Source organism: Cynocephalus volans, chromosome 16 (genome assembly GCF_027409185.1).
Source record: "Cynocephalus volans isolate mCynVol1 chromosome 16, mCynVol1.pri, whole genome shotgun sequence".
In the NCBI taxonomy this organism is placed as follows: Eukaryota; Metazoa; Chordata; class Mammalia; order Dermoptera; family Cynocephalidae; genus Cynocephalus; species Cynocephalus volans.
Window position 1 is genome coordinate 69461981 of NC_084475.1, and position 26180 is coordinate 69488160.

General features: G+C 40.7%; 1 protein-coding gene across 1 annotated transcript in view; it reads right to left on the reverse strand.

The window, feature by feature from the left end:
- MOB3B (MOB kinase activator 3B) overlaps nucleotides 1–8984 on the reverse strand; it is a 118264-nt gene extending 109280 nt beyond the window's left edge. Inside the window, exon 1 of the mRNA XM_063081410.1 lies at nucleotides 8567–8984. Within this exon, the coding sequence (XP_062937480.1) occupies nucleotides 8567–8984 (418 nt within the window). The remainder of the gene's footprint in view (nucleotides 1–8566) is intronic.
- Nucleotides 8985–26180: the final 17196 nt, after the last annotated feature.

Consider the following 26180-nt stretch of genomic DNA (forward strand, 5'->3'; position numbering starts at 1 on the left):
TATGAATGTAAAACGTCTTCTGAATTCTATTGTGGACCCCTCCTGCTTCTAGCTGTCAAGGTCAAGCAAAGTCAATCTTATCCCATGAATGTTTACCTTTTCTTCCACTGGCTCCACAAGACACAGCAAAAAATTAAGAGAACAAGGATGGTCAACTCCACAGCCAATGGTTGCTATAATTATGGATTTTCATCCTAGGTTCTTTCCTTTCTCACTTCAATTCACCTGCTGAGTCTCTAATCACATGAGACTGAGTGATATAGAGGGAACTACATTTGAAGCATACCTGCTCCACATCTCCACGACGTACCAGTTGCTTTACATGTAGCATGTTAGTAAATACTCTCAACAATCCCACGAAGTAGGCACTTTTACATGCATTTTATAGATGAGGAAATAGGCTGAGACAGACTGAAAATTTGCTAGTAAACGTTGATAACTGGGATTCAAACTCAGGACTGACAGAGACTAGTGCTTCTGTTCCTTTTAACTACTTCACAACTGTCTCATCTTCCCAGAGCATCCATTTGACTAGAAGAAGACTTAAGGAAAAACATGATTATGTGAAGGAAAACATGGATAGAATTATCAATCAGAATATGAAATCAGCATGAGTTTTTTAACCTAAAGCAGCAGAGAGATCCTGTCTCCAGAGGCCTTTACAGACAACAAACATCCCTAGGCCTACAAAGGTATTGAGGGGAACACTTGTGTGAATCCCTCTCCACATGTGGATGTCTAAGGCAGGCTAATAATTGGCTTCCTGTACACTCTCTATCTAGAGGGGAGGGCACAGAGATGAGGCCGCTGGCATCAAGGCCCTGCTATGTTGCATAAAGCTGGTGCTGGGCTAGTCTGCCTCTCCAAACACCGCTGACCTCCACCACGCAGCCTTTGATAACTAAGGAGGGATGCCATTGTACAGCTGACCAAAACCAAAGGAGTAACAGCAGCAGATGTCCCATCCCCACCCTATTACAGCCTTTGTTTCTAATCTCTGGCTTCCACTGAATATCACATATCCCATTTCCCTTCCCTTCCCAGCTGATGCTGAGATGTAACAACTTGTCACTTGAGATACGATACAGCGATTAAAATTACATAGCACAGGTAATGGAGAGCTCAGTGCAGGTCAGGACGGCAGGCAATCAGCCTTAAATTGCAGAGAGCCTCTAGGCCCTCGGGGCTCCCCAGCTCCATTCCTTCCTCTCTGCTTCTCAGCACACTAGAAGCCCTTTTCAGCAGTCTCTCTTGGGATTTGTTGAGCAGAGATGGTTATTTAACACTGTCCTCATTAACTCAGCCACCAAGTCATTGCAGTATTGGGTTCGCAGGTGGGAGTGGGGAGCTGTGACCATCCACAATAGACCATCAAGTCTCTAGTGGCCAGTGGGGGTCGGGGGGAGTAGATTCAGCTGTCTCTGCATGTCTTCCCTAAATGGAGACAACTGGACAAACTTGGGTAGCACTGGAATCTACAGGAGGCACGTTCATAAAAGGAACAATATCTCAGAGTTCCCACCAGTAAAGACACAGTATAATTTGCATCTTATGCAGGGCCCCTGGCTGTTCTTAAGTCCCTCCCTGGGACTGTGGACCTGAACCCCTTCCCCCACCCTTGGATATTAACTGACTAGCTTTTCTGCTTCTGTAATTAGCTTGCCCAAGGTTTTACAAGCCCCTGCGGGTGGGACTTTCTGGTAAGGGCAGATAAAGGACTTCCCAAACCGCCCAAAGTTCACCCAGTTCCGGGAAGGGCCTAACCACACAAGGGGTGGGCTGTTGGGCAATTCCCCAGTTCCTCGTCTGTATACCACCCCACAGAAAGCCACCAATGAATTTAAAAGTCACCTCAGGTGACCGATAAGCTGTATACAACTCATCCTGTTGCCAAAGTCTGCCTACCAAACTGTATAAAAAGTGCTCGTGTTAAGAGCTCGGGGCCGCTGTCCTGAAGACGGAGCTACCTCAGGATGCTGGAATAAAAAAACCTCTTGCTTGATTGCAGCGATCTCTGTCTCTTGGTCTTTGTGAGATGAGCCTTCCCAACAAGTAAGATTCGCGCTTTCGGGCCAGTCTTACAGGACTGGTGGTTTGGTCTTAGGACATCCCTTAGAAAGGATTTAACAACTGATGCAACGGGCAGGGGTAAACTGAGGGTGATGTTGATTTGGGGGTAAGAACATCCCAGACATAAGACATTGGGGTAGTTGAGAGCATGGACTTTGGAGATGGGCTATCTTAGGTCTGAATCCCAGTTCTGCCTGTGTGATCCTGGGCAAGGTACTTAATCTTTTAAAGTCTTTTTTGAGTCTTAGTTTTCTCATCTGTGAAATGGAAATCATACTACCTGCCTTACAGGGTTGTTTTACAGATTAAATGACATAAAGCAGGGAAGGTGTTTAGAGTAGTATGTGTTCAGAAAATGGCAGCTTTATTATTATTCCCTCACAACTAGTAAATTGTTTTTTATTTTTTGGGGGGGCAGCTGGCGAGTATTGGGATCTGAACTCTTGACCTTGGTGTTATCAGCACCATGCTCTAACCAAGTCAGCTAACTGGCCAGCCCCCAACTAGTAAATTCTTAGGGAGCCAAACGTTTTACCATATCCCAAAGGCAAATCATGTTTCCTCTGCCTTAGAAAAACTTGTCAGTTCACCAGGCTATTTTGGGGGGCTCCATTCCTGGCAGTGAGTAGTCTGAGAATGCTTTTCCCTTCTTCTTGAGAGATCAAATACAGGTAACCTTGCCCAGCATTGATTTTAACCAGTTGCTTGTCCCAGATGTGAGTAGTAAGACTATCTCCTCATTTCTCTAGCTAACCTGCACCTGCTCTATGCTGAGGTTAGCTGGTTTAACACTGGACATGGGCAGGTTCAGTACTCAATCTTCTGAAAACCAAGTGAGAAGATTTTTCCCAGTGGCTGTCTCTAAAGAGTTAGGTGCTCATGCCTGAAGCCAAATTGGTCTAACTCCTCAAGAAACCTTGAAATTTTCCAAAGCCTTTGAGAGAATGATGACCAGAAGTAGTTAGGACCCCCATCACAGAGTCAGCAATGATGAAGACTGACAATTTTTTAAAATCTTGTTGAGACTTTTAAATTACATTTTACTTTTCTGAGGATAATGTTCAGAAATCGTTGTAGTCTCCGTGAATTCTGGTTGATAGTTATATAGAAACGTATGCAGAGAGAGAAAACTAACACGCATTTATTTTTCAGCACCTCTTAGGTCTCAGTCCCTGGGATGGATGTTTTGCCTCATTTGATCCTTACGACAGCCCCGTGAGGTCAGAATTACAATCCTTAGTTTATAAACAGAGAAATGGAAACTTAGAGGTAACATCAGAGAGCAGTTTATAAGTGGTAGAGTTAGTTGATTCAACCCAAGTCTCTGTCTACAAATCCAGAGCTAGTTCTATCACACTGTAAATACATTTTGCTGACCCACATTCTGTCTTACCAGTGTTATACAGATTTATATCAAAATAAAAAAACATGAGGGAGACATACAATGGAAACTAAAAAGTTAAAATGTAAAGGCTAATTATAAACTTGACTCCCCTACATCCCGTGTCTGAGACAGTCATCCCTATGGACATTTTTACATTCTCACATCCCTTGCCACAATATTTTGAGAGAGGATAAAACTCAATTATAGTCTCATGAGAAAGGTTGCCAAAGGGATACAACTATTTCCATAATACACTTGACCACTGAACAAACTATTCATTTTAGAAAAATGTGCAAAGCAATTTAGAGCAACTAGTCATTCTGGACGTTATGTCAACTGCTCAAGCACAGGGAATCTGTTTGATTTGCTCCCACTCAGTACTTGAAATAGAGCTTGGTCGTGAGCAGGTGCTCAGCAAACACTCATTGAATGAATAAATGAATCCAAATGACAGTAACAGGTAGATGTGAGCCAGCAAAGGGTTTTCCTAGACTAACTCATCCTCTGCACAATGTTGGAATGGAAAATGGGAACATTTACAGTGCCAGGACACACTTCCCAGGCATTTCAGAGTGGTTTTTAAAAAGAAGCAAAAACCAAACAGAGAATTATTTATTTAAAATTTCTAGCCAAGAAACCCCAATCAAAACAGGTTGTATTAAGTTTTCTCCATCCTAAACAACCTCCAAAAATCATCGAAAAACCATGTGAAGGAAAATCTGTGAAAAAATGATACATTCAATGAATGGTAGTATATGGCAAGGGCATAGATTTTTGGCCAGATATTTTTGAGCTCTGACTCCTACATTATATATTAGCTATAAAACCTTGGGAAAGCACCGTACCTTGTTTAGATGTCAGCTCCTCACCAGTAAAATGGGATATTAACTTCATTTTTACTTCATTGAGTTGTAAGAATTAAGAAAGATTAACACTGGCAGGTACGGTGCCTGGCATTTAGCAGATTCAATAGATGTAAATTCCCTCCCTTATTTCCTTCCCTTCCTTTTCCTGATCTTTCCTGCCCTGACACCAGTTTATTCTAAAACCACAGAAGTAGGTGAGATCATGTAATCGTCTTTTATACGTTCATATTCATTATTTTCAAAGACTTTTAAAAATACACAAGCTAGAGGAGGTCTATGTTTTCTATGCATTTTTTTTTCCTGAGTATCAGATCTAAAACACTAAATCCTATTATATAATAGAAAAACAGGAAATCTGGGAGCTAGAACATAAAAATTATCATAATTAGACAGGCAATAGGATTTTTTAAAAAAGTCCTTGGCTTTTTATTTTTCTGCCTTGGCTTTGTTATCTCTAAAGGTGGTTAAAGAGATATAATCCAAGAGGAGGTGGCCCTTGCCCCTGAAGTTACTGCTGTTTTAAGGGCTTTAACAGGAACATCTGCTCAGTTTTTAACAAAGGAAGCCAGAGGGGTTCAAGGGAGAGTGGAGGAGACTGTGGTTTACAAAGGCACCACATCTGTTTGGTATTCTCCCATCTCAGAAAGCTCGACTTCTGAAATCGCACGGGTCTCCTAGTTAAACTTGAATCTAGGAACACATGAAAGCTTTTCTTTCCTCAGTGTTTCAATGGCAGAGATCAACAGCTGTTTATATCCTTTAATACCTGACTAAGGGTGAAGCTTTCACATCTGCCAGTATTTTCCAGTTCTATTTCTTTGGATAATGATGAGGGAGGAGGTGAAGTGTGAACCCCTCCCAATTCCCAGGCAGAAAAACAGAATTATGCCCAGGATTCAAAGCTGTAATTCTAAGCAGAACTACTCCTCATTTCTCATCCACCCAAGGTCTGCTATTTGTCTAGAATTCTTCTTTTACTTTATCCTGACAGACATCTTGATCATTTCCATGATAATGACTCAAGACAGCCCAAAGATCAAAAAGAAGAAAAGTAGGCTGGAATGAGGGGGAGGAAGAAGAGGAGGAAATGGAGCGTAACAGGGAAAGTGGCTCCTAAGAATAGGTTCTTCCAAAAGACAGCAACGCTAACATCCAGGGGCAAATCACAGAGGTGAGCAGGATGCTGATGACGATCCTCACACTGAGGGTGGATGGTGGTACCTCCAACATTTCACCTTGGAAAACTTAGAGAAAACAAAACCCTGTGGAAGCAAGGTGCAGGAAATATCCAGGGATGATGACAAAGGGATTCGGAGACATTTGTTTAACTTTGTTTTGATCACCAGCTGCATGTACATGTTAGAACAGAGGACATGGTATCTGAGCTGGACCTCAAAGGATGCATGAGAATTCACTAGACAGAGAAGTGGGTGATTACAGGAGAGAGCATGGGTAAAATCAGAGAGGTAACAAACCAGACAATTTCTGAGGGAATGAAAAGCATTCCAGGCGGTTACAACAAACAGAGTAGTGGTGGGTACTTATTAAAAGTGAAGGTTCAAATATTCGTAATAAATAAATAAATAAATAAAGTGAAGGTTCATAAAGAACTCAAATAACTTAATAGAGAGAAAACAAATAATCTGATTAAAAACTGTGCAAAGGATCTGAATAGACATTTCTCAAAAGAAGACATACAAATGGCCAACAGGTATGTGAATGGATAAAGAAAATGTAATATAAATACACAATGGAATACTATTTGGCCTTAAAAAAAGAAGGAAATCCATGAATTTGCAACAATGTGGATAAATACTGAGGACATTGTGTTAAGTGAAATAACCAGGTACAGAAACACAAATATGGCATGATCTTACTTCTGTGTGGAATCTAAAATAGTTGAACTCATAGAAGCTGAAAGTAGAATGGTGATTACTAGGGAACTGGGAGGGGGGTGGGGAGGGGTTGGAGAGATATTGGTCAAAGAATGCAAAATTTCAGTTAGACAAGAGAATAAATTCAAACGATCAATTATACAACACGGTGACTACAAGTAAAAAAAAGAAAAAAAGTACAAGTTCTTAGATCTCACCTATGAGATTCTGATTTAGTTGTTAAGGGAAAGGATCAAGCAATTCGCATTTTGAACAGAAGACCCAAGTAATTCTGATGCAAACAAAAGTTTGACAACCCTAATTTATATATCTTAACATTTCCAAAAAGATGCTAATGATGTTCCATTAAAAAAAACAAAAAAACAAAAACTGGTATGTATCAGAGTCCAATTAGGAAATACCATACCTGCATTACTATTTTCTTGGAAATTCATGACGTACATTGGCATATTAAAAGTCCTGTGGTCAAGTAATCAATTTCACTCAGCACTTCCCAAACTTATTTTTCCATGGGAGGAAAAAACTCATGGTACACCCATTAAGATCTCTTAGAGTACTAGTGTGCTATGGTGCATAGATTGCGTAGAGCTGAAATAGAAGATTCTGATCAGGTGAGTTTGTTCCCCGAGCATGTTGAATGACTAAGGAAATGTCTAGAAAAAGAAAGCAAAGCATGTCGAAACATCCACTGATTTCCTCCAAGCAAAATCCAAAACACCTGTGATGTCCTGTTTTCTAAGCAGACTGCCAGAAGCTTCCTCACTGTCAGGTAACACACGTGATTCTGTGCTGTGATTTCTGGTCAGCAACTCTATGTGGGAACCATAGCTGCCAGAGAGAGCAGGAGTGCCCAGAGTTCAGAGCTTCCAGTAGCAGACACAGGGGAAGGACAATAAGGAGGTATCCTTGCCCACATTTATTCATCTTCACTGCTATCTTATGTTCTGCACACTGGGCATCATCGGTAGTTGCTTATAACGCATCTGGAAAACAAAAAATTCCTCCCAGATCCAAAAGTAGCCTCTAACAGTCAATGAAAATGCAAAAATACATGAACCCAAGAAATTCCCACCCCTCCAAGGTGCATAATATATGCTCAGGGGAGTTTTTGAAACCTCCTTCTTCCTCCTATGCTGTGAACTGAGGGGCTGGTTTGCACTACCACACATCTCACCTCCTTCCTGTTAATGAGGGACAGGAGAGAGAAAGAACATAAGGAACTGGATAAGCCAAGGCAACACAAGGATTCTGACAAATTGGTTTGTGTGTGGAATATTTCAAGATGTATATACCTCACCAATCAATTTATATACTTTTTTTTTCTGGTATAAACTTAATTACTTCCATACGCCCTTTCTCAACTTTCCATACGCTACATGCGGACAACCCCCCTTCCCATTGAGAGATGATTTCAACAGTGTGTTTCCAATACTTTTTTGTACTCCAACCATCTCAGAGCTCTTCAATAATACTTTCCAATAGCACAAGTATTTATTCAATCATTCCACAAATATTCCCTGCGTGCCTACAAAGGTTCCACAGCACTGTGCTAAGCACTGGAGATACAACTGTGAAAGCAGCAGATTGCTCATTCCTACTGAGCCTGGGGCATAAAATACCAAATTCTAAATTTGGCCCTTTAGTGCATGGGAAATCCAATGACCAGCAGCATAAAGAAATGTAAGAGGTAGAAAACGTTTGGTCCTTCCCCTTGAAGGATTTTATGGCCTATAGCACAAAGCAAACAAAAGCATTTGCATTTCAAGTGTTGCAGTGGGTCCATCAACTATGCAACAGTCAAAGTTAACATGACAGCCCAGAATTAATAACCTATAATTAGGAGAGAGAAGAGAATGTCAGGATATTTGTTTCCCCAGAATTTGAACCCTGTTTGTTTGTTCCTCAAACAAATCCATGGATTCTCACACTGGGATTTCTTAATCCTGAGGGAAGAATACCCATAATTGCACCAGTCATATAACTTTAATTAGTCAGTCAAAAAATAAAAATCTTACCAGGACAACTGGGTGGATTTAAAGTCTAATCCTAAGGAAGCCAACCAGAACAAATCTAAGATTTCACCACGTCAGTGTTCCCCAGCATGTGGTATGTGTGCCACTGGGGTCTGCAAAAATAACTGTAAGTGGTCCATAAATAATTTTTTTTTTTTTTTTCCATTTCAAAGAGTCTCAGATATGAAAAAAGACACTGCAGGTATATGAGTAATGCAAGTTAGGGAAACACTGACATGGGTGCTATCCAGCATTCAAAGGCAGTTCTGGAAGAACCCTTTGCAAACTTTCTGGGTGGGGGATGTGACAAAAAAACTGAGAAGCTGGCCACAGACTTACCCACACATGTTGGAAATATGTCCTCGTTGTTGATCTGAACCTCGATCCAATCCATAAGCAGGTTCATGTACTGGGGAGCCGGCAGTGCAGTAGGCTTCTTATACTTGAGGTCATCCTGCCACCGATACTCATATTTGGGGCCCCCTGACATCACAGGACAGGTCCGCTCAGTGCAGAACTCACAGATGGTGCCGTAAATGAGGTTGATCCGATTGAAGAAGTCCACCACGTGCACGGCCACCCAGTCATTCTGGTCCTCCCCACTGGGCAGTTGCACAGCCGCCTTCAGGTCCACGCCCGAGTTGAGGGATGCCTGGGCCCGTTTATGCAGCTCAAACCTCTGTGTGCCAGGTTCAAATTTCCTCTTGGGCCGGAAGGTCTTGTCCTTGTTGAACACCTGCTTCAGAGCTATGGACATGGTCTTCTCCTTCTCTTCCTTTCTTTTGCAGGAAGCAAAAAGGCACCTGGAACTTTTCAGTGAGAGATTACAGCCCAATAGGGTTTTCCAATGCCAGCCCTCAGGTCCCAGTCTTGTAGCCTGCAGATTTTAATATCTTTTAAATGGCCCCTTCCATCTTCCTCTTGAATGATTTCCAAGGGAACCTCATGTTCCTTCCTAAAGGAGGAAGAGAAAAGGGAACTCGTAAGTACCCAGTTTGCACAGAAGAAATGACAACGAGCTGATTTCCACATTGTGTTCCTGGCTGTGCCCATATCCACCCAGGTTTATGGACATGGAGGTTAAGCCACTGCCCTGTGAATCTGTACTGGTGATGCAGCCATGCAAATAACTAAAGGAGAGAAGGCATCACACAGTTTTTCTTTATGACCTTTGTCAAACCTCTGTGTGATCTGCGTGATCTGTGTGATCATAGGCTCAATGGACCTCTCCAAGGTGCTAAGGATGAGCGTGTCAGTCAATAATCCAATCCTGTGTTCGTTTTTAGAACCCCACCCCAGCTGTCCCTATTGCATAAACAAGAGGTCCCTACCCCCATCCTCCCAGACACAGCAGGTAGGAGCAGGGAGACTATCACACCAAGCTGGCTAATAAGAATGTCTCTCCTGGGAATTTGGAATCAGGACCCAGCCTTTGTTGGACATTATCCATGAGAGGCTATGAAAACAAGGTCTAGTTAAGCCCTGTTTGGACCATATGTAGTGCAGTTGAGAAAGCTGGTGTGCAGAGCTGAGTGGAGGAGAAAAGAAGGGAGAGAAGGAAGAACAGGTGGAGGAGGGGAAGAAGGCTGCTGACATACAGAAAAACAGAGACAAGTGTCCAAGTGGCCAGAGAGAGGAAGACAAGAGAAAAAGAGACAGTGAAAAGGGAGAAGTGGCTTCTTTATTCCTAATAATATTTTAGGAATCAGTTCCAATTTCTCTTGAAACCTAGCTATGTCCCTGCCATTGGGATCAATTCGTTTTTCCTGATTTGTCAAATAAATCCCTTTTTTTATTTCAGCTAACTTGAGTGAGTTCTGTTTCTTTCCAAGCACACCTAACTATGGCAGCATTTGTCACCCCTACAATGTGTCACCCTTTATATCCTGAAGATCATACCCAAAAGCACCTTGAGGCACAGCTATCCAATAGAACTTCCTGTGATAATGCAAATTTTCTATATCTTTGTTGTCCGATACGGTAGCCACTAGCCACATGAGGCTATTGAGCAATTGACATGTGGCTAGTGTGACTGAGGAGCTAAATTTTATATTTTATTGTATTAGTTTATATTTAAATAGCCACATGCAGTTAGTGGCTACCATATTGGAAAGCACAGCCTTGAAGTCTTCAGTGCTGTCTTCTCCATTGTCACATGTGACCTTCATGAAAATCTAGTAAGATATATAGATTTACAGCAGGGATAGTGGCTTTATAGCAGGTACCATTCTCCCCAAGAGATAAATTTACTTGTCTAACAAGGTCCCATACATAGCTGGCAGGGGGCACAGATGGAACTGAAATCCAGTTTGTTGACTCCTAACAAATGCTTTTTCCATGTAGCCTTATATTTTAAAAAGTGATGTCCTTCGACCTGTCTAGTTCCTGAAGCTTCCTTTACACAGAGCTTCTATCCACAAATTCCTCCAAGACTGCTTGTACGTATTGGGTAGAGGTGAAGGCTGTGTCCTGTTGCCTTCAAATAGAGAGGAGATAACCAATTCACCCACAGATCAAGCCCTAACAAAATGAGCCAACAGCTGTGGCCAGATTTAGAAGAGACTATCATGGAATCTGTTTAAATGCATTTGGAGCACGATCCCACAGAACTGCTTTTTTCCTGCCTGAAAGGGGTTCTACCATTCCACACTCAAACATGGGGATGCACTCAACCTTAAGTTATTAAGGCAAAAATATATATGTGACACATCGCACTTCCTTCCCAATGACTGCTCTTTGCTCAGTACTGCTAATCAAGCAGCTGAACGCCTCCTCCAGCCTCTGCCTGATCACTTCCTCCCTCTTAACCCCACCCTCTTTCTAATAGGTTTTCACCGAAATGCCACATCAGTGAGGTGGGTTTTTTCCCCCTCATCACATGGCATTGACCATGCACACCCCTCCAGAAAGATCCATGAGGAAAAGCCAGTCATGTGACACTGTCTGCTTGATACTGAAATCACACTCCTGGGTAGTTCAGAACATCACCTGCGAGAAGGAGGTAGGGCAGGATGGAGGACTAGAGGTCCCTGGGTATGTCCCTCTCACAGAAAATGACCAGAAGAACTAACAGAAGGCTAAATATTGAGGGGGGGCATCTGTAGGAGAGTGCAGGAGGGCAGCAGGAAACTGGTTAGAGCCCCATGGAGCACAAAAGCCCAGGATGGCACCATAGAGAGGAGGGAGAGGCAGCCTTAGCTGCCAAATCTCTGCCACCAGGACTGGTGCAGGAAAGATATTCCTTTGCAGGGAAAAGGTAGGAAGAAGGCCCACACCAACCCCAATTCTCACTAGAGGGGCCTGCAATTCCTACTGCAGAGGATTCCACAGCCCTTGCAGGCCTGGAGCCAACTGTGGGGAGCTGCCTAGAATACACACACTGCAATGCACCAGATCAGGAGCATGTGCACTCCCCACTCCCCACCCTTGTGACCCAAGCCAACGTAGTACAGGAGCTGCTGTGGAGAGCATGTCCTGCCCCTGGACCAGTAACCACTGTGCTTCCCCAGCCTTAAGGCTCTGCTGTCGTCCCAACACACTCACATTAGAGGATACAATGCCCTGATCCCAAACACTTGAAGCCTGGACCCAGGAGCAGCTCTGACCCCAATACCACACATCTGGGAAGCCAATCCTGGGCCTGCTGAACTGATGCACCCCCACATCCTGAGCCAGAGATCACAAAGACAGACCCTCCAACCCCTAACCACAGCTGAATTCTGTGCTCTCAACTCAGAAAAATGACCCATGAGTCCCTACTCTAACAGATACACCTCCAGGCTGATAGAATAAAAGTGCATTTGTGCCATCCTGGAGAAGCAACTAGGCAGTCTTACCTTCAACAGTCCTGCCTAATGGCCTCACCTACCACCCAAGAACTGGCTGGCAGAGCCCTCTCTCTGTGGTTCCACCTGGCAGCCTCACCCACTGCCCAAGAGGCAACTGGCTAGGCCCCCTCCCAACAGACCTACTGTGTCATCTTGCCCACTGCCCAAAAAGAGGTTGGCAGGACCTGCTCTATGCAGCCCTATCTAGTGGCCTCACCCACTGCCTGAGAAATGGCTCATCAGGCCACCTCTCTGCAGCCCCATCCAGGAGTCTTGGCAGGCCTGTGTCGCAGCCTCACTCACTGCCCAAAAAGCTGCTGGTATGGCTACCTCTCTGCAGGCCTGCCTACTGGCTCTGCTTACCACCCAAGAAGCAGATCACCACCCTGCCCTTAGCTGACCTGCTCCTGAGCCACCCAGGAAAGCATAACCTCATACCTGGCTCCAGGAAATGGTGCAGTGGACTGGCTCCTGGCAGACTTACACCCAGCTAGCTGAGCCAAAGTGTGCCAGCACCGCCGACATAGCGCAATAGCCCACCGTCACACCCCTGGTGGACCTACACCCAAGTCTTAAAGCCATTGCACGCCCACTCATTTGAATGAGAAACAGCCTGGTTGACATGCCTCTGTTGGACCTGCACCAAATTAGATAATCAGCATGGTGACCCTCCCACTCTCAAACCAGCCCTGAAATCCCTGACACCACACACCCACACAACTAGCCTGAAAATCAATCCAGCAACCCCATCCTCAGTGAGCCAGCTCCAGAGATGACTGACCCATGGTTGAGTACATGCACACTCCAAGTCTTAGAACCAACACAGTGAACCCATCTCTACCAAAGTTGTGCCACCACTGCCACAAACCTCTCAACCACAGGCACACACACAAATAGCAAAAGTGAATTACAGCTGAAAAAACTACACTACTGCACCCATCCAGAACAAAGCCATTATACTCAACCCAACTGGCACCCAAGGATGCATATTCAAGTGAAAGTCCTTTCCCATGCAATCCACCCTATAAAACTCAGAGGTGACTGTTCCAACAGATGCACAAATACCAATGTAGGGAAACAAGAAACATGAAAAACAAGGAAACATGACACCAACAGAGAAACACAATAATCCTCTAGTAACTGATCCCAAAGAATCAGAAGTTGCCCACTTGCTGGAAAAGGAATTGAAATTAATAATCTTACGGGAAACTCACTGAGATACAAAAGAATACAGACAAACAATTCAACAAAATCAGAAAAACAATTCATGATCTGAATGAAAAATTTAACAAAGAGATAGATATGATTTAAAAAATCAGAAATCCTGAAACTGAAGAATCGATTGAATGAAATAAAAACTACATCAAAGATTCTCAACAACAGACTAGATCACAAAGAAGAAAGAATTTCTAATCTTAAAGATAGCTGTTTTGAAATATCCCAGGAAGACAAAAAAATTTAAAACATAAAATAAAAAACAGCAAAGCTTACAAGATTTATGGGATTCTATTAAGCAAACAAATATTTGAATTATGGGCATTCCAGAAAGAGAAGAAAACAAAAAAGGTATTGAAAACATATTTAATGAAATAATCGCCAAAAACTTCCCTAGCCTGGGAAAAGATATGAACATCCAAATCCAGGAAGCTCAATGGCCCCAAATAGATTAAACCTCAAAAGGTCCTATCCAAGACACATTGTAGTCAAACTGTCAAAAGTTAAGGCAGAGAGAGAATTCTAAAAACAGCAAAAGCATTAAGTCACTTATAAGGGAATCTCCATTAGACAGCAGACTTCCCAACAGAAACATTACAGGCCAGGAGAGAATTGGATGATATATTCAAAGGACTGAAGGAAAAGAACTGCCAGCCAAGAATACTAGACCCAGCAAAGCTATCCTTCAGAAATAAAGGAGAAATAAAGTCTTTCTCAGACAAGCAAAAAGTAGGGTAATTCACCACCACCAGTTCAGCTTTAAAAGAAATGTTTAGGGGAGGCATACAACTAAAAGAAAAAGGATAACAACCATCATGAAAACACCCCAAAACATAAAACTAACTGGTAGAATAGATACACAAAATAGAAAGAGAAAGGAATCAAACCTTATTAACAAAGAAAACCACCAAACCAAAAGAATGAATGATAAAAAAGAAAGAGAATGAATAAAAACATGATCTATCCATATGCTGCCTACTAGAAACACACCTTACCTACAAAGACACACATTAGACTGAGGACAGACACACAGCATACCAAAAACCTATAAGATATGTCCAAAACAGTATTAAAAGGAAAACTACAGTAATAAACACCTACATCAAAAAAATAGAAAGATTTCAAATAATTAACCTAACAATATACTTCAAGGAACTAGAAAAGCAAGAACAAACCAAATCAGAAATAAGTAAAGAAAACAAATAATAAAAATCAGAGCAGAAATAAATGAAATTGAGACTAAAAATAGAATACAAAAGCTCAATCAAATGAAAAGTTGGCTTTTTAAAAAGGTAAACAAAATTAAAAACCCATTAGCTAGACTAAGAAATAAAGAGAACAGACCTAAATAAATACAATCAGAAATGCAAAAAGAGACTTTAAAACTGATAGCTCCAAAGTACAAAAGATCATCAGAGACTATTGTGAACAATATACTCCAATAAATTGGAAAACCTAGAGGAAATGGATAAATTCCTGGATGCATATATTCTACCAAGACTGAACTGAAGAGAAATAGAAACCTGAATAGATCAATAATGAGTAATGACATTGAATCAGTAATAAAAAGTATCCCAACAAAGAAAAGCCAAAAGCTGGATGGCTTTACAGCTGAATTCTACCAGACATTCAAAGAAGAACTAATACCAACACTTCTTAAACTACTTCAAAAAGCTGAAATGGATGGAATTCTTCCAAACTCATACTACAAGGTCAGCATTACCCTGATACCAAAACCAGGCAAGATTACAACAAAAAAGAAAACTATAGGCCAATATTCCTGATAAACACAGAGGCAAAAAATCTTCAATAAAATACTAGCAAATCAAATCCAACAGCACATAACGATTATACACCATGATCAAATAGGATTTATCCCAGGGATGCAAGGATGGTTCAACATATGCAAATCAATAAATGTAATATATCACATCAACAGGATGAAATAAAAAAACCCATAAGATCATCTCAACAGACACAGAAAAAGCCTTTGATAAAATTCAACATCGCTTCATGATAGAAACTCCCAACAAATTGGGTACAGAAGCATAGTATATTAATACAGTAAAGGCTATGTATGACAAACCCACAGCTAACATCACACTGAGTAACATGGGTGGAACTGGAACAAGATGTGGATGACCATCTCACCACTTTAACTCAATATAATACTGGAAGTCCTAGCCAGAGCAATTTGACAAGAGAAAGAAATAAAGGGCATCCAAATTGGAAATGAGGAAATCAAGTTGTCCCTGTTTGCAGATGCCATGATTTTATATAGAGAGAAACCTAAAGACCCTACTAAAATTTCCTAGACATGATTAAAAAAATTCAATAAAGTTGCAGGATACAAAATCAACATACAGAGGCTGCACTTGGTTAAAGCATCACCATGTAGAGGGTTCATATACTCTACCAGCCAGCTGCAAAAAAAGAAAAAAGAAAAAAAAAAAAACAACTTACAAAAGTCAGTAGCATTTCTAAAAACCAGCAATGAAGCAGCAGAAAAAGCAATCAAGAAAGCAATTCCATTTACAATAGCAACACAAAATAAAATAAAATAAATTTAACCAAGGAGTTGAAAGACCTCTTCAAGGAATACTATAGAACACTGATTAAAGAAATTAAAGAAGACACACAAAAAATGGAAAGACATCCCACACTCATGAATTGGAAGTATCAGCACTGTCAAAATGACCATACTATCCAAAACGATCTATGGATTCAATGCAATCTGCATCAAACTACCATGACAAACTTCACAGAAATTTTAAAAATTCAAAAATTTATGTGAAACGACAAAAGACCCAGAATAGCCAGAGCAATCCTGAGCAAAAACAACAAAGTAGGAAGCATCACAATCCCTGAGTTCAAAATATACTACAAAGCTATAGTTATCAAAACAGCATGGTACTGGCACAAAAACAGACGCATAGACCAATAAAACAGAATAGAGAATTCAGAAACAAATCTACATACCCAAAGCCAACTGATTTCCAACACAGGAGCCAAGAACACACATTGGGGAAAAGACAATCTCTTCAATGAATGGTGCTGAGAAAACTAGAGATCCATATGCAGAAGAATGAAACTAGACCCCTTTCTCTCACGATATATCAGGTGAACTCAAAATGGATTAAAGACTTAAGGGTAAGACCTGGAACCATAATACTTCTAGAAGAAAACACTTTAGGACACAGCACTGGGCAAAGACTTCATGAATAAGACTTCTAAATGACAGGCAATAAAAGCAAAAATAAACAAATGGGATTATATCAAATTTAGCAAGCTTCTTTTCTGCAAAGGAAACAATCTTCAGAGCTAAAAGACAACCTGTAGAATGAGAGAAAATATCTGCAAACTATTCAATAGATGAAGGATTAATATCCAGAATATTCAAGGAACTCAAACAACTCAATATTTTAAAAAAGTAATAATCTGATTAAAAATGGGCAAATGACTTGAATAGACATTCCTCTAAAGAAGATATGCAAATGGTCAACAGGTATATGAAAAAATGCTCAACATCACTAATCATCAGAGATATGCAAATCAAAACCACAATGAGATATTATCTCACCCCAGTTAGAATGGCTATTATCAAAGAGACTGAAAGTAAATGCTAGTGAGGAAATGGAGAAAGGGGAACTCTTTTACACTGTTGGTGAGAATGTAGATTACTATGGCCACTATGGTAAATAGTATGGGGGTTTCTCAAAAAACTACAGATAGAACTACCATACTGTCTAGCAATACCACTACTTGGTAAATATCCAAAGGAAAGAAAATCAACAAGTCAAAGGGACACCTGCACTCCCATTTTTATGGCAGCTCTATTCACAATAGCCAGGTTATTGAACCAACCTAAATGTCTATCAATGGTTGACTGGATAAAGAAAATGTGGTATATGTATACACAATGGAATACTACTCTGCCATAAAAAAGAATGAAATTCTGCCATTCGCAACAATATGGATGGGCTTGGAGAAAATTATGTTAAGTAATATAAGTCAGGCACAGAAAAAAATACTGCATGTTCTCCCTCATTTGTAAAAGCTAAAAAAGTTGATCTCATAGAAGTAGAGAATAGAATAGTCGTTACTAGAGACTGGTAAGGGGAGGGGGAAGAGGGAGAGGGTGGTCAATAGATGCAAAATTGTAGAGATAGGAAGAATGAGATCTAGTCTACAGTGATACAGAGGACTACAGCCAACAAATTACTGAATAACTTCAAGTAGCTAATTGAGAGGATGTTGAATGTTCCCAACACAAAGAGGTAACAAATGTTTAGGGTGATGGACATGCTAAATACCCTAATATGATCATTGCACACAGCATAAATGTATCCAAATATCATACTGTACTCCATAAATATATACAATTATCATGGGTCAATTAAGAAAAATTAAAAAGAAAAGAAAATTTCAGAGACAGAAGTAGATTAGAGTTTACCAGAAATGGTGGGGAGTGGGGTGGGGGGGGTGGAATGAGGAAAATTATAAGAAGTTATTGCTTAATGGGTGCAGAATAGAGTGTCTACGTTTAGGACGATGAAAAAGTTTAGGAAAGAGATAGAGGTAGTAGTCACTCAGCATCACAAATGTAATTAATTCCACACAATTGTATGTTTAAAAAGGCTTAAAATGGCAATCCTTATGTTATGTATGTTACTACAAAGAAAAAAAAAAGGTATCGCTTGCAAGGATATCAACACATAAACTCTGCAAACTCAAGGGAAAGAATGGAGCTGTCTCTTTTTCAAAAGAATTCCTTCCCAAAGGTTTAATCTGCCTGAAAAGAGGATTATGAAAACTGAAGGCATTAAAAGGGCATTTCCAAAATAAAATTGAGAGTTAGAGATTAGAAAGACAAAGAAAGGATAGGGAGAGCTTTTCTTTTCTTTTTTTTTTAAAATAGACAATAGTCCCTCTGTTTCCAATGTTTAATTGCTGACAGTAAAGCAGTAACAACCCAACAGCTACCCCCTCATGTCTTGGGCAAATAAGACTTGCCATTCTGTTATTCTGATAATGAGGGGACCGTCAATTCCCATGGTCCTCAGAGCAGTCTTTCATCACCTTACATGACCCTAGGTGCCACCAATTCTGCTGTTTCCTGTGGCCTGGGTGCCTGCTTGCATGGACACCAATGAGGAAACCTTCCTCCATGCCTGTGCCAGGCTCTTGTGGATGCCATCAGCAAGTCCGTCTAGCATTCTGATGCGAGTATGAGAAGGAGACGGAATAATCATAGCGAATCCTCCTCATCACAAAGTCTTGCAGTGACTGGTACTTACAAATATTTAAATAAATATTAAAACCTTTTTTGAATTTTGGCAATTTTCCTTCCAGAGACACTTAAATAACAAACTTCAAAATATCAGTCTCTTGAACTGGATGGGTATTCTTCCAAAATTTATCTAGCTTTAAATCACAATCTCTTTCTGCCCCAGCTTTAACAGGCTTATTTGAGCGAGAAGATGTGTTTGGGGGATTATTTCTCATCCAAGACTCTTAATGCTCTGTTAGCCACCATTTATTAAACTCTACTATGCAACAGATCCTTTGCATATATCAACATTTCTAATCCTCACCACACCTTGTGTGGTGGAAGTTTTTATGACCCTTTATATAAAAAGAAATTGAGATTCAACTAGATGAAATAATTTTCTAGAAATCACAAAGGTAGTAGATGTTAAGACGAAATTTTGAACCCATACTTTCTAGCACTGAAAGAAGATTTTTTTTTTTAAACTAAAGCTGTTTAAAAATCTCACGAGCATTTTTATGTTTTTGAAGATCCTCACAGCAAAATTATAAAGGAAGCTAGAACAGGTGGTATTATTATCTACATTTTACAGATGAGGAAACAGAAGCTCTGTTCTCCTAGTGCTTGGTCCAAACGTGTTAATAACTCTGACATGGTCAGACATGAGGATGTCTCTTCTGGTGAAACTTTTTCATCTAAGATGAAGTTCTCTTGAGAGAGAATAGGTTGACAAGTTGGGCCCCATGTTTAAAGACAATGGCAATCCAGGATGGATAACACCAGATTTGTCATGCCACTGAATGATGGAACAAAGAGGCACCCATCTGTGTCTTCTCCCAATTTTCATGCACAGGTACTCAAAACAGTTTTGAAATAAAAAAGGAACAGTAAATCCACCTGGCCTTACTTTCCAATCCAGAGCCCTACCCACAATTCATATTGTCAGCTAATTAAATGTTAACATGGGATTATGTTAAAGTACAGATTCTGATTCAGGTGGTTTGGGGTGGTACCTAAGAGTCTGCATTTCTAACAAGCACCCAGGTGATGCCGAATCCACTGATCCATGATCACCTGAAGTATCAAGTCCTGATCTCACTAAGGGAGGTTGTTAGAAATGCAGACTGTCAGACTTCACCCTAGACCTCAGAGATCTAAATCTGCATTTTAACAAAATCTCAGGAGAAGTGTATGCTTGAGAAGCACTGTGTTGGAGGGCTGCCTGGCTGGCTGAGTAAAGGAATGAATAAATAAACTCCCATTTGTTGTTTTGTCGGCGGCTAGCTTCATAAACAGTCTTCAGTTGAGTGTGCATATGTTTGAGAAAAAGAATGAGGAGAGACTCACTGTTTTGAACACAATCACCATGACAGATGATGACAATGACCGGGTCTTTTGATCTGAATGGATTCGGCTAGCTCAGCACTCAGCACCTAGGAGATCCCCAGTGAATATACCTTTTCATAAATGCCAGATGGAGAGTGGCTGCTGCTACTGCAGCCTCATGCAGGAAAGTTTCTTTGGCTGAATAAAATGTAGCACTAGCAACGACAGAGTTGTAATTCTCTGTTCTTGCCCAGTCTCCAGAAAGAAAAGAACAAGTCATAAGTTTTGCCCCCTGGGTAGAAACTATAAATAAATTCTGTGTTATAAACAACACCCATTACAATACTAGTTCTTAATAAATAATTCAAGCCAATTGCTCATTCAGTCAATAACTATTTACTAAAGACCTTTTATGTGACAGACACAGGGCCAGGCACTAAGGACACAGAGTTCATTCAAACTTGGTGTCTGTCTATGAAGAATTTCCAAGTTGGTGTCTAGTTTTGAGGTTAGTCACTGATTTTGCTTTTATGCTACAAAGTTCAGTGCACCAACATGGATACTGATGTGATTCCTTCAGAGTATTACTCAGGTTAGGAATGAAAAGTACAATAAAGAATGAGGTCTTTGGAAAGAGAAAAACAGAAATCCAAATAAACAGCACAAAAGTGACAGGAGCTCCATGTATTCTCCATATTTTCTGCTTAATAGATCAATTACAGCAATAAAACATGTACACTATAAAAATATGCAGAGAGAATTTGGCTGGGCTGCAAAGGAATGTTGATGAGGTAACTAAGCAACACTGGCAAGGAAAGTTCTTATTTTTCTTTTCCTATTGATGTCTTCTGCCTCATTAGTTGAAAAATCAAAGAGTCCTTGCCAGGGATAAGGAAGAAATAAAGAAACCGCTCCCACTTACTCCTGAAAGATCCATCTTCTCTAGCCATGACCATTTATTTCTAAGAGACCTTGGTGGTACAGAAGGGTGAGGGGAACAGAGCAGAGAGGGACCAAAGCTGATACCAGTCAGGGGAAAAGAAATTCAATTTCCTATCTGTAGATGGGGCACTCCTGGCAGAACCAAATGCCAGGGAGATTCATTGCGGGAAGTCCATAAGAGAAATGCCCCAGAAACACTGCACACAGTGTCCTCTCCATTGCTGGAATGGTGCCTGGCACAGAGCTGACTTCACTGAGCGTTTGCTGAATGAATGAGCAAATGACAGTGAATGGAGGACCCTTTGCATCCAAGTGAAAACATAAACATGAAACCAAATTGGACCCCGTCTTTAGTTATTTGGGGATCCTACTTCAACCTGTATGTGCACTGCCAGCTCACTGAGGCTGGATATTATCAGCTGCTGGGATGCTCTGAAGTTACATGCTCGCCTCCTGGAGAGACAAGACGTCTGTCCAATTTCTCTTTCTTGGCTGCTCCTTTCTTCTGTTGTTGTCTAAAATTCCACCTCTTCACAACTGATGAACAACTAGTCTGATTTCTCATTTTCCCAGAATATTTCTCTCTTTATAGATGAAACAGTCCATGGAACCCTCCTCCCACACCCCAAATACTGAATAAATGCAAATTAGGTTTTTATCATAGAGGGGTGTGTATTTGAGCGCGCACATGTGTGTGAATAAAATGAACATCATCTGATCTTCCAGGCTCCAATAAAAGATGTGCCCAAAGATGAGATTCCATCAACTTTAGGCACTGTTTTACTCCTGCCTATTTATTAGGTATTATTTTTTGCTCACAAGACAACCCCAAAATTGGAGAGATTCCTGCTTGAGATGCAGCTTTGCTATTTTTTCCCCCAACTAATCCACTTCCTCAACTTTGATCTGCCATATTGTTGCATTTTGTTAGATTAATTAGGAGAATCATTGCTGCCTCATTTTAATCTTCAAAGACATGCGCGATACTCCCCATCATCTTCCAGCTCTTCAATGGCCATTCAAATTGCATTCTCAGTGTTTCATTTGTTTATTTATTTAGTCATCAGTGTGGACATTCTAGCATTAAAAGTATGAGTAAATATTTCAAAAATGAAAACATCACATGCAACCTTACGGCCTGCCGTGGCAGCAACAGCTGCAATAAATCAATGCACAGGTGTTTTTGGCAAAGATCTATAATGATTTATCATTTCACAGACTCTGAAACATCACCATTCAGAAGAGAACACTATAGTGAGAAACAATGGAAAGGTTGGAAGGACGAAAGAAACAGTGAGATTTATTTGGTGTGGTTTAATACACCACTTATTCACAGGCCACAGAAGAAAAAAGACTTTTTTTTTAGTATTTTCTTAAATAAAGAGAATAATTCTCTCTTAAATAATGTTCTCTTAAATAAAGGCCTTCTGGCTTGGATTCTCAACAATGAGGAAGATGGAGAATCTTTGGTCCAACCTTGGATAGGGTCAATGTAATCCTACCACAGTTTTAAAAATAAATAGTGAAGGTAAAATTACCACAAGATAAAAGCTCAGTTGACCCATCTTTATGAAAGACATCCTAATGATTTTACTGATTTTTTTAAGGGGAAAAAAAAAAAAAAAAAAAAAAAACCCGAGTCAGTAAACACTTGCTATAGTATTTCTGGATCTTTGGACCAGCTAGAAAATATTCATTTTGGTGGTTAAAAAAAAAAAAGGCATATGATTTGAGAACACAATACCTAAGTCAGGAGAGGGTAGGATAATGAGAGATGGAGAGGGAATTATAGATAAATCTAATATAACAGCTGAAATAAAAAATTAAGGCAGGTGAAAATGTAAATATCTTTACTTTTTAAAGCACAGGTATATACCAGCTAGTGTGATGTCACTCAGAACCTCCAACAGATACTGGGATAAAAATCACTATCAGCTAACAGCCTGGCCTTTTAGCTCAGTTGGTAGCACGGTGTTATAACACCAAGGTCAACAGTTTGGATCCCCGCACTGACCAGATGCACCCCCCCCCCCCAAAAAAATCACTATCAATTACCATTTCTTATTTTTTTCTTTTTCTTTGAGACAGGGTATGCCAATCCTTTCTTGGAAAAGTCTTACTTCAAAGGAAAAATGTTCAAATTCAAGGAAGTTGATTCCTGTAACTGTCAAGAGACTTATTTACTCTTAGCCACTTTAAGTGAATTTGAGTCTCAGAGTCTGGAAAATTTTTATCCCCAGCACTATGCGAACTTATGTATGACATCTGGAATCAGTGCAAGAGATCTTTGAAGGGGGGGGGCGGTAAACACAAAACGGGCTAGAAGACTGGAAATGGAAAAAATACACTTCTAATTTTCAAGAGTACAATTTTAAGCTTGAGGGGCAGGGAATGGGTAAAACTGACACCCGTTACAGGCAAGATTTAGAGGCAGCGTACCCAAGGGCTATGAGCGCAGCTTCTGCAGGTGTAAGAATTTAAGAGGGTATATGTAAAATGTTTAGTACATGGTGGGTACCGAATAAAGTGGCTGTTGCTATCACAGCTTCATCATTTGAATCACATTATGATGCAAGTTTTAACAGAAAGTCAGGTTCTTGAGAGACCAAACAACCACCGAGAATCTATCCTACAACGCTTAAAAGTCTGTTCAACCTAATCACCTAATAGGAACAATAACTAACATTTATTGAAGACTCACTATTTATTTTAACTTTCACAACCCTATGTATAGGTAGTATTATCCCTATTTTACACTTACAGAAACTGAGACACAGTAAGATTAGAACTTTGTCCCAGGTCATAGAACCAGTAAGCAGCCAAGCTGACTCCAAACCTCTTAATACCTACTTAACACTGCCTCCTTAGACAGTCAGGTATTTCAAAAAAATAAGACCAGAGAAAGTTCTAGGCAACATCTAATGGGGTCAGGGAAGGAGACTGGAGGAACATAGACCTAGCCCTATGTACATTGTCATGTGCCACTCTGGAAGACATGTATTTCTTGAACCTTTGTGATCAAGAGTCAAAAGACCTTGATTCTGATCCTGGTAATGACTTTAAATGGCTTTGGTCAAGACATCCTTTATGAACCTCAGTTTTGTCTTCTTAAAGATAATGGTGCTTATCTCTCAAGGTTTTGTGAAAATTAAAAGAGAGACTGCCCGTGAAATCATTTTATAAATGGAAAACAATTATACAGTATTGACACAGTGCCTAGTAACAAAGGGAACTACAACTTTTGACTTTTGATAGGGATCCCAACCATAATCTGGTCTGTTCTTTAAACCCACAAGACCTAAGCACTGAACCTCAAAATGTGTAAAACCTTGGAATATGTTAGAGGGAAGCACCATTTGTCCACTCCTGGTTTTTAGGAGGAAGAATTTTCCCTGTGAACACTACTGGCCTTTCTCTGTCCCTTTACTAAGGTTGTCCCAGGAAAAATGGAGGGACTAATTCATTTAATCGGTAAATTTGAGAAGAATAAACTGGGCATGCTCAGCTGGCTCAGTCTTACCTCTGTTCCTCCTGGAATGTGCCTACTCTCAAGAACTGTGCTATTTGCTGCTTCCTCAATTTTCTGTCCCTGTGAATCGAGGAGGCCTGCCTTCTCGAGCACAGCATGGGAAAAGGTGCATAAATCTGCCTTTAGAGTTAGCAGGCCTACTGGCTAATAGACCCAGGGCTAGATCCTCCAGTCTGGCTTATATAAGAGATAACGTTGATATCTGTTTTTGTTGTTTCAATTACTTCTTTGCAGCCATGTGAATAGTGGTATTGATTGTTTATTGGGGGCCCTCTTGGAGACTCAGTATCAGCTTGTGCAGACCAGCTTGCCTATGCAAAGTTGTTTTTTAGCAGAGACTCATTGCAACATCAATTCAAGAAACCTGTTTAAGACACAACTTATTTATCTGCAGAAGGTCTACATCTACACACCAGGAATGCACAGTCTTCTCAAGAGTTTTCTCAGACATGAGAGACAACCTGGTCACAGGGCACATTTGTTCCTTTACTACCTGGCTGCAGGCACAAAGAGTGAAAATGAACAGAACTCACAACTGATTGTGAGCGGAAGGCCTAGCCATCCCATACTCTGTATGTGGCTATTGCCCAGGAACATGACATCAGCAGTGTCATCCACAGAGAATCTAAAAATTTTCTATCCACCCAGATCAGGCCTCTCCCTTGCCCAGCCTCAATTTCCTCAACTTCTCTCTTGTTTAACTTCAACCCCTGGTGAAGTACGAGGAAAGAGGTGGAAAAAGAAGGAAGGGATGGCTGATCACCCTGTCCTGTGACTTCTGCATCCTGGATGAACCTCTCCTGCACACACGCCTGTGACCTCACACTATGCTGTATTTCTGTGCTCACTCTGGCCCCTCCATCAGCCTGTGCGGGCTAGAATCACCCCTTAGACTTCACTGCAGAGCTTGTCCCAAACGCAGGACCTAGCACAAACAGGAACTCAGTAAATTTTGTGATTCGACTGTCTGTCTAAATGACCCCTAATCAAATACTACCCAAACAGTTCTTTCTCCCCCTGAGAGATCCATGCTCCCATAATCATGATGAGACATAATCGACAAAGAAACTTCAGAAAACAGAGATACTTCATGCAAAGGTTAACAGTGCTACTGGTCATGCTGTTTCTAGGCTTATCTAATCAGCTCACATGTTGTCACTTTGCAGCATTCAGTGAAAAGTCAGTATGCCCATTCTTTCAAAAGAATGTTTAAAAACTCATGGTAGATCTCTGTAAAGATCTTTACATGGTACTGCAGAGTGCTATCTGTGTGCTTTGTTGAAAAAATAAGTTTAAAAAATATACCTCAAAGGAAAACATAATAGAAAAGAGAGGAAGTTAATCAGTTTGGGGAATTTTTTTTCTAATATAAGGAAAATGTATCATTATCACCTCCGTAGTGCAAACTCTGCTTCCATAACTGGGTTGGTTGCCCATCCCCAAGCACCCGTCTCTGCTGTACTCACCCTCCTTCCCTCTGTACCCTCAGCAACAGCATCCTGGCCCCTCAGCAATCTCCCTTAATCATCCTGCACAATACCATGACATTAACTGTCCTGAAGCTATGATCCTGCTATGTGTCTGTTGGGGAGGCCTGAGAGCAAGATCATTGTTGACGGAATTTTATAGCAGGAAGAACTCTTGGAGATCACTTAATTCAATTCAACACTTTAATTTCTTAAAAACAAAAACATTACTAATGTCCAGAAAAGTGAAGTGTATTTTTAAAGGCCTGCAGTTAGGACAGACTGGAGCTGAGAGTCTTAACTCAACTTCAACCTCGACCTCAACTTCACCACTAGTGTTCTTCCCCTAAGCAATGGATCTCAGATAGACAGAGATACA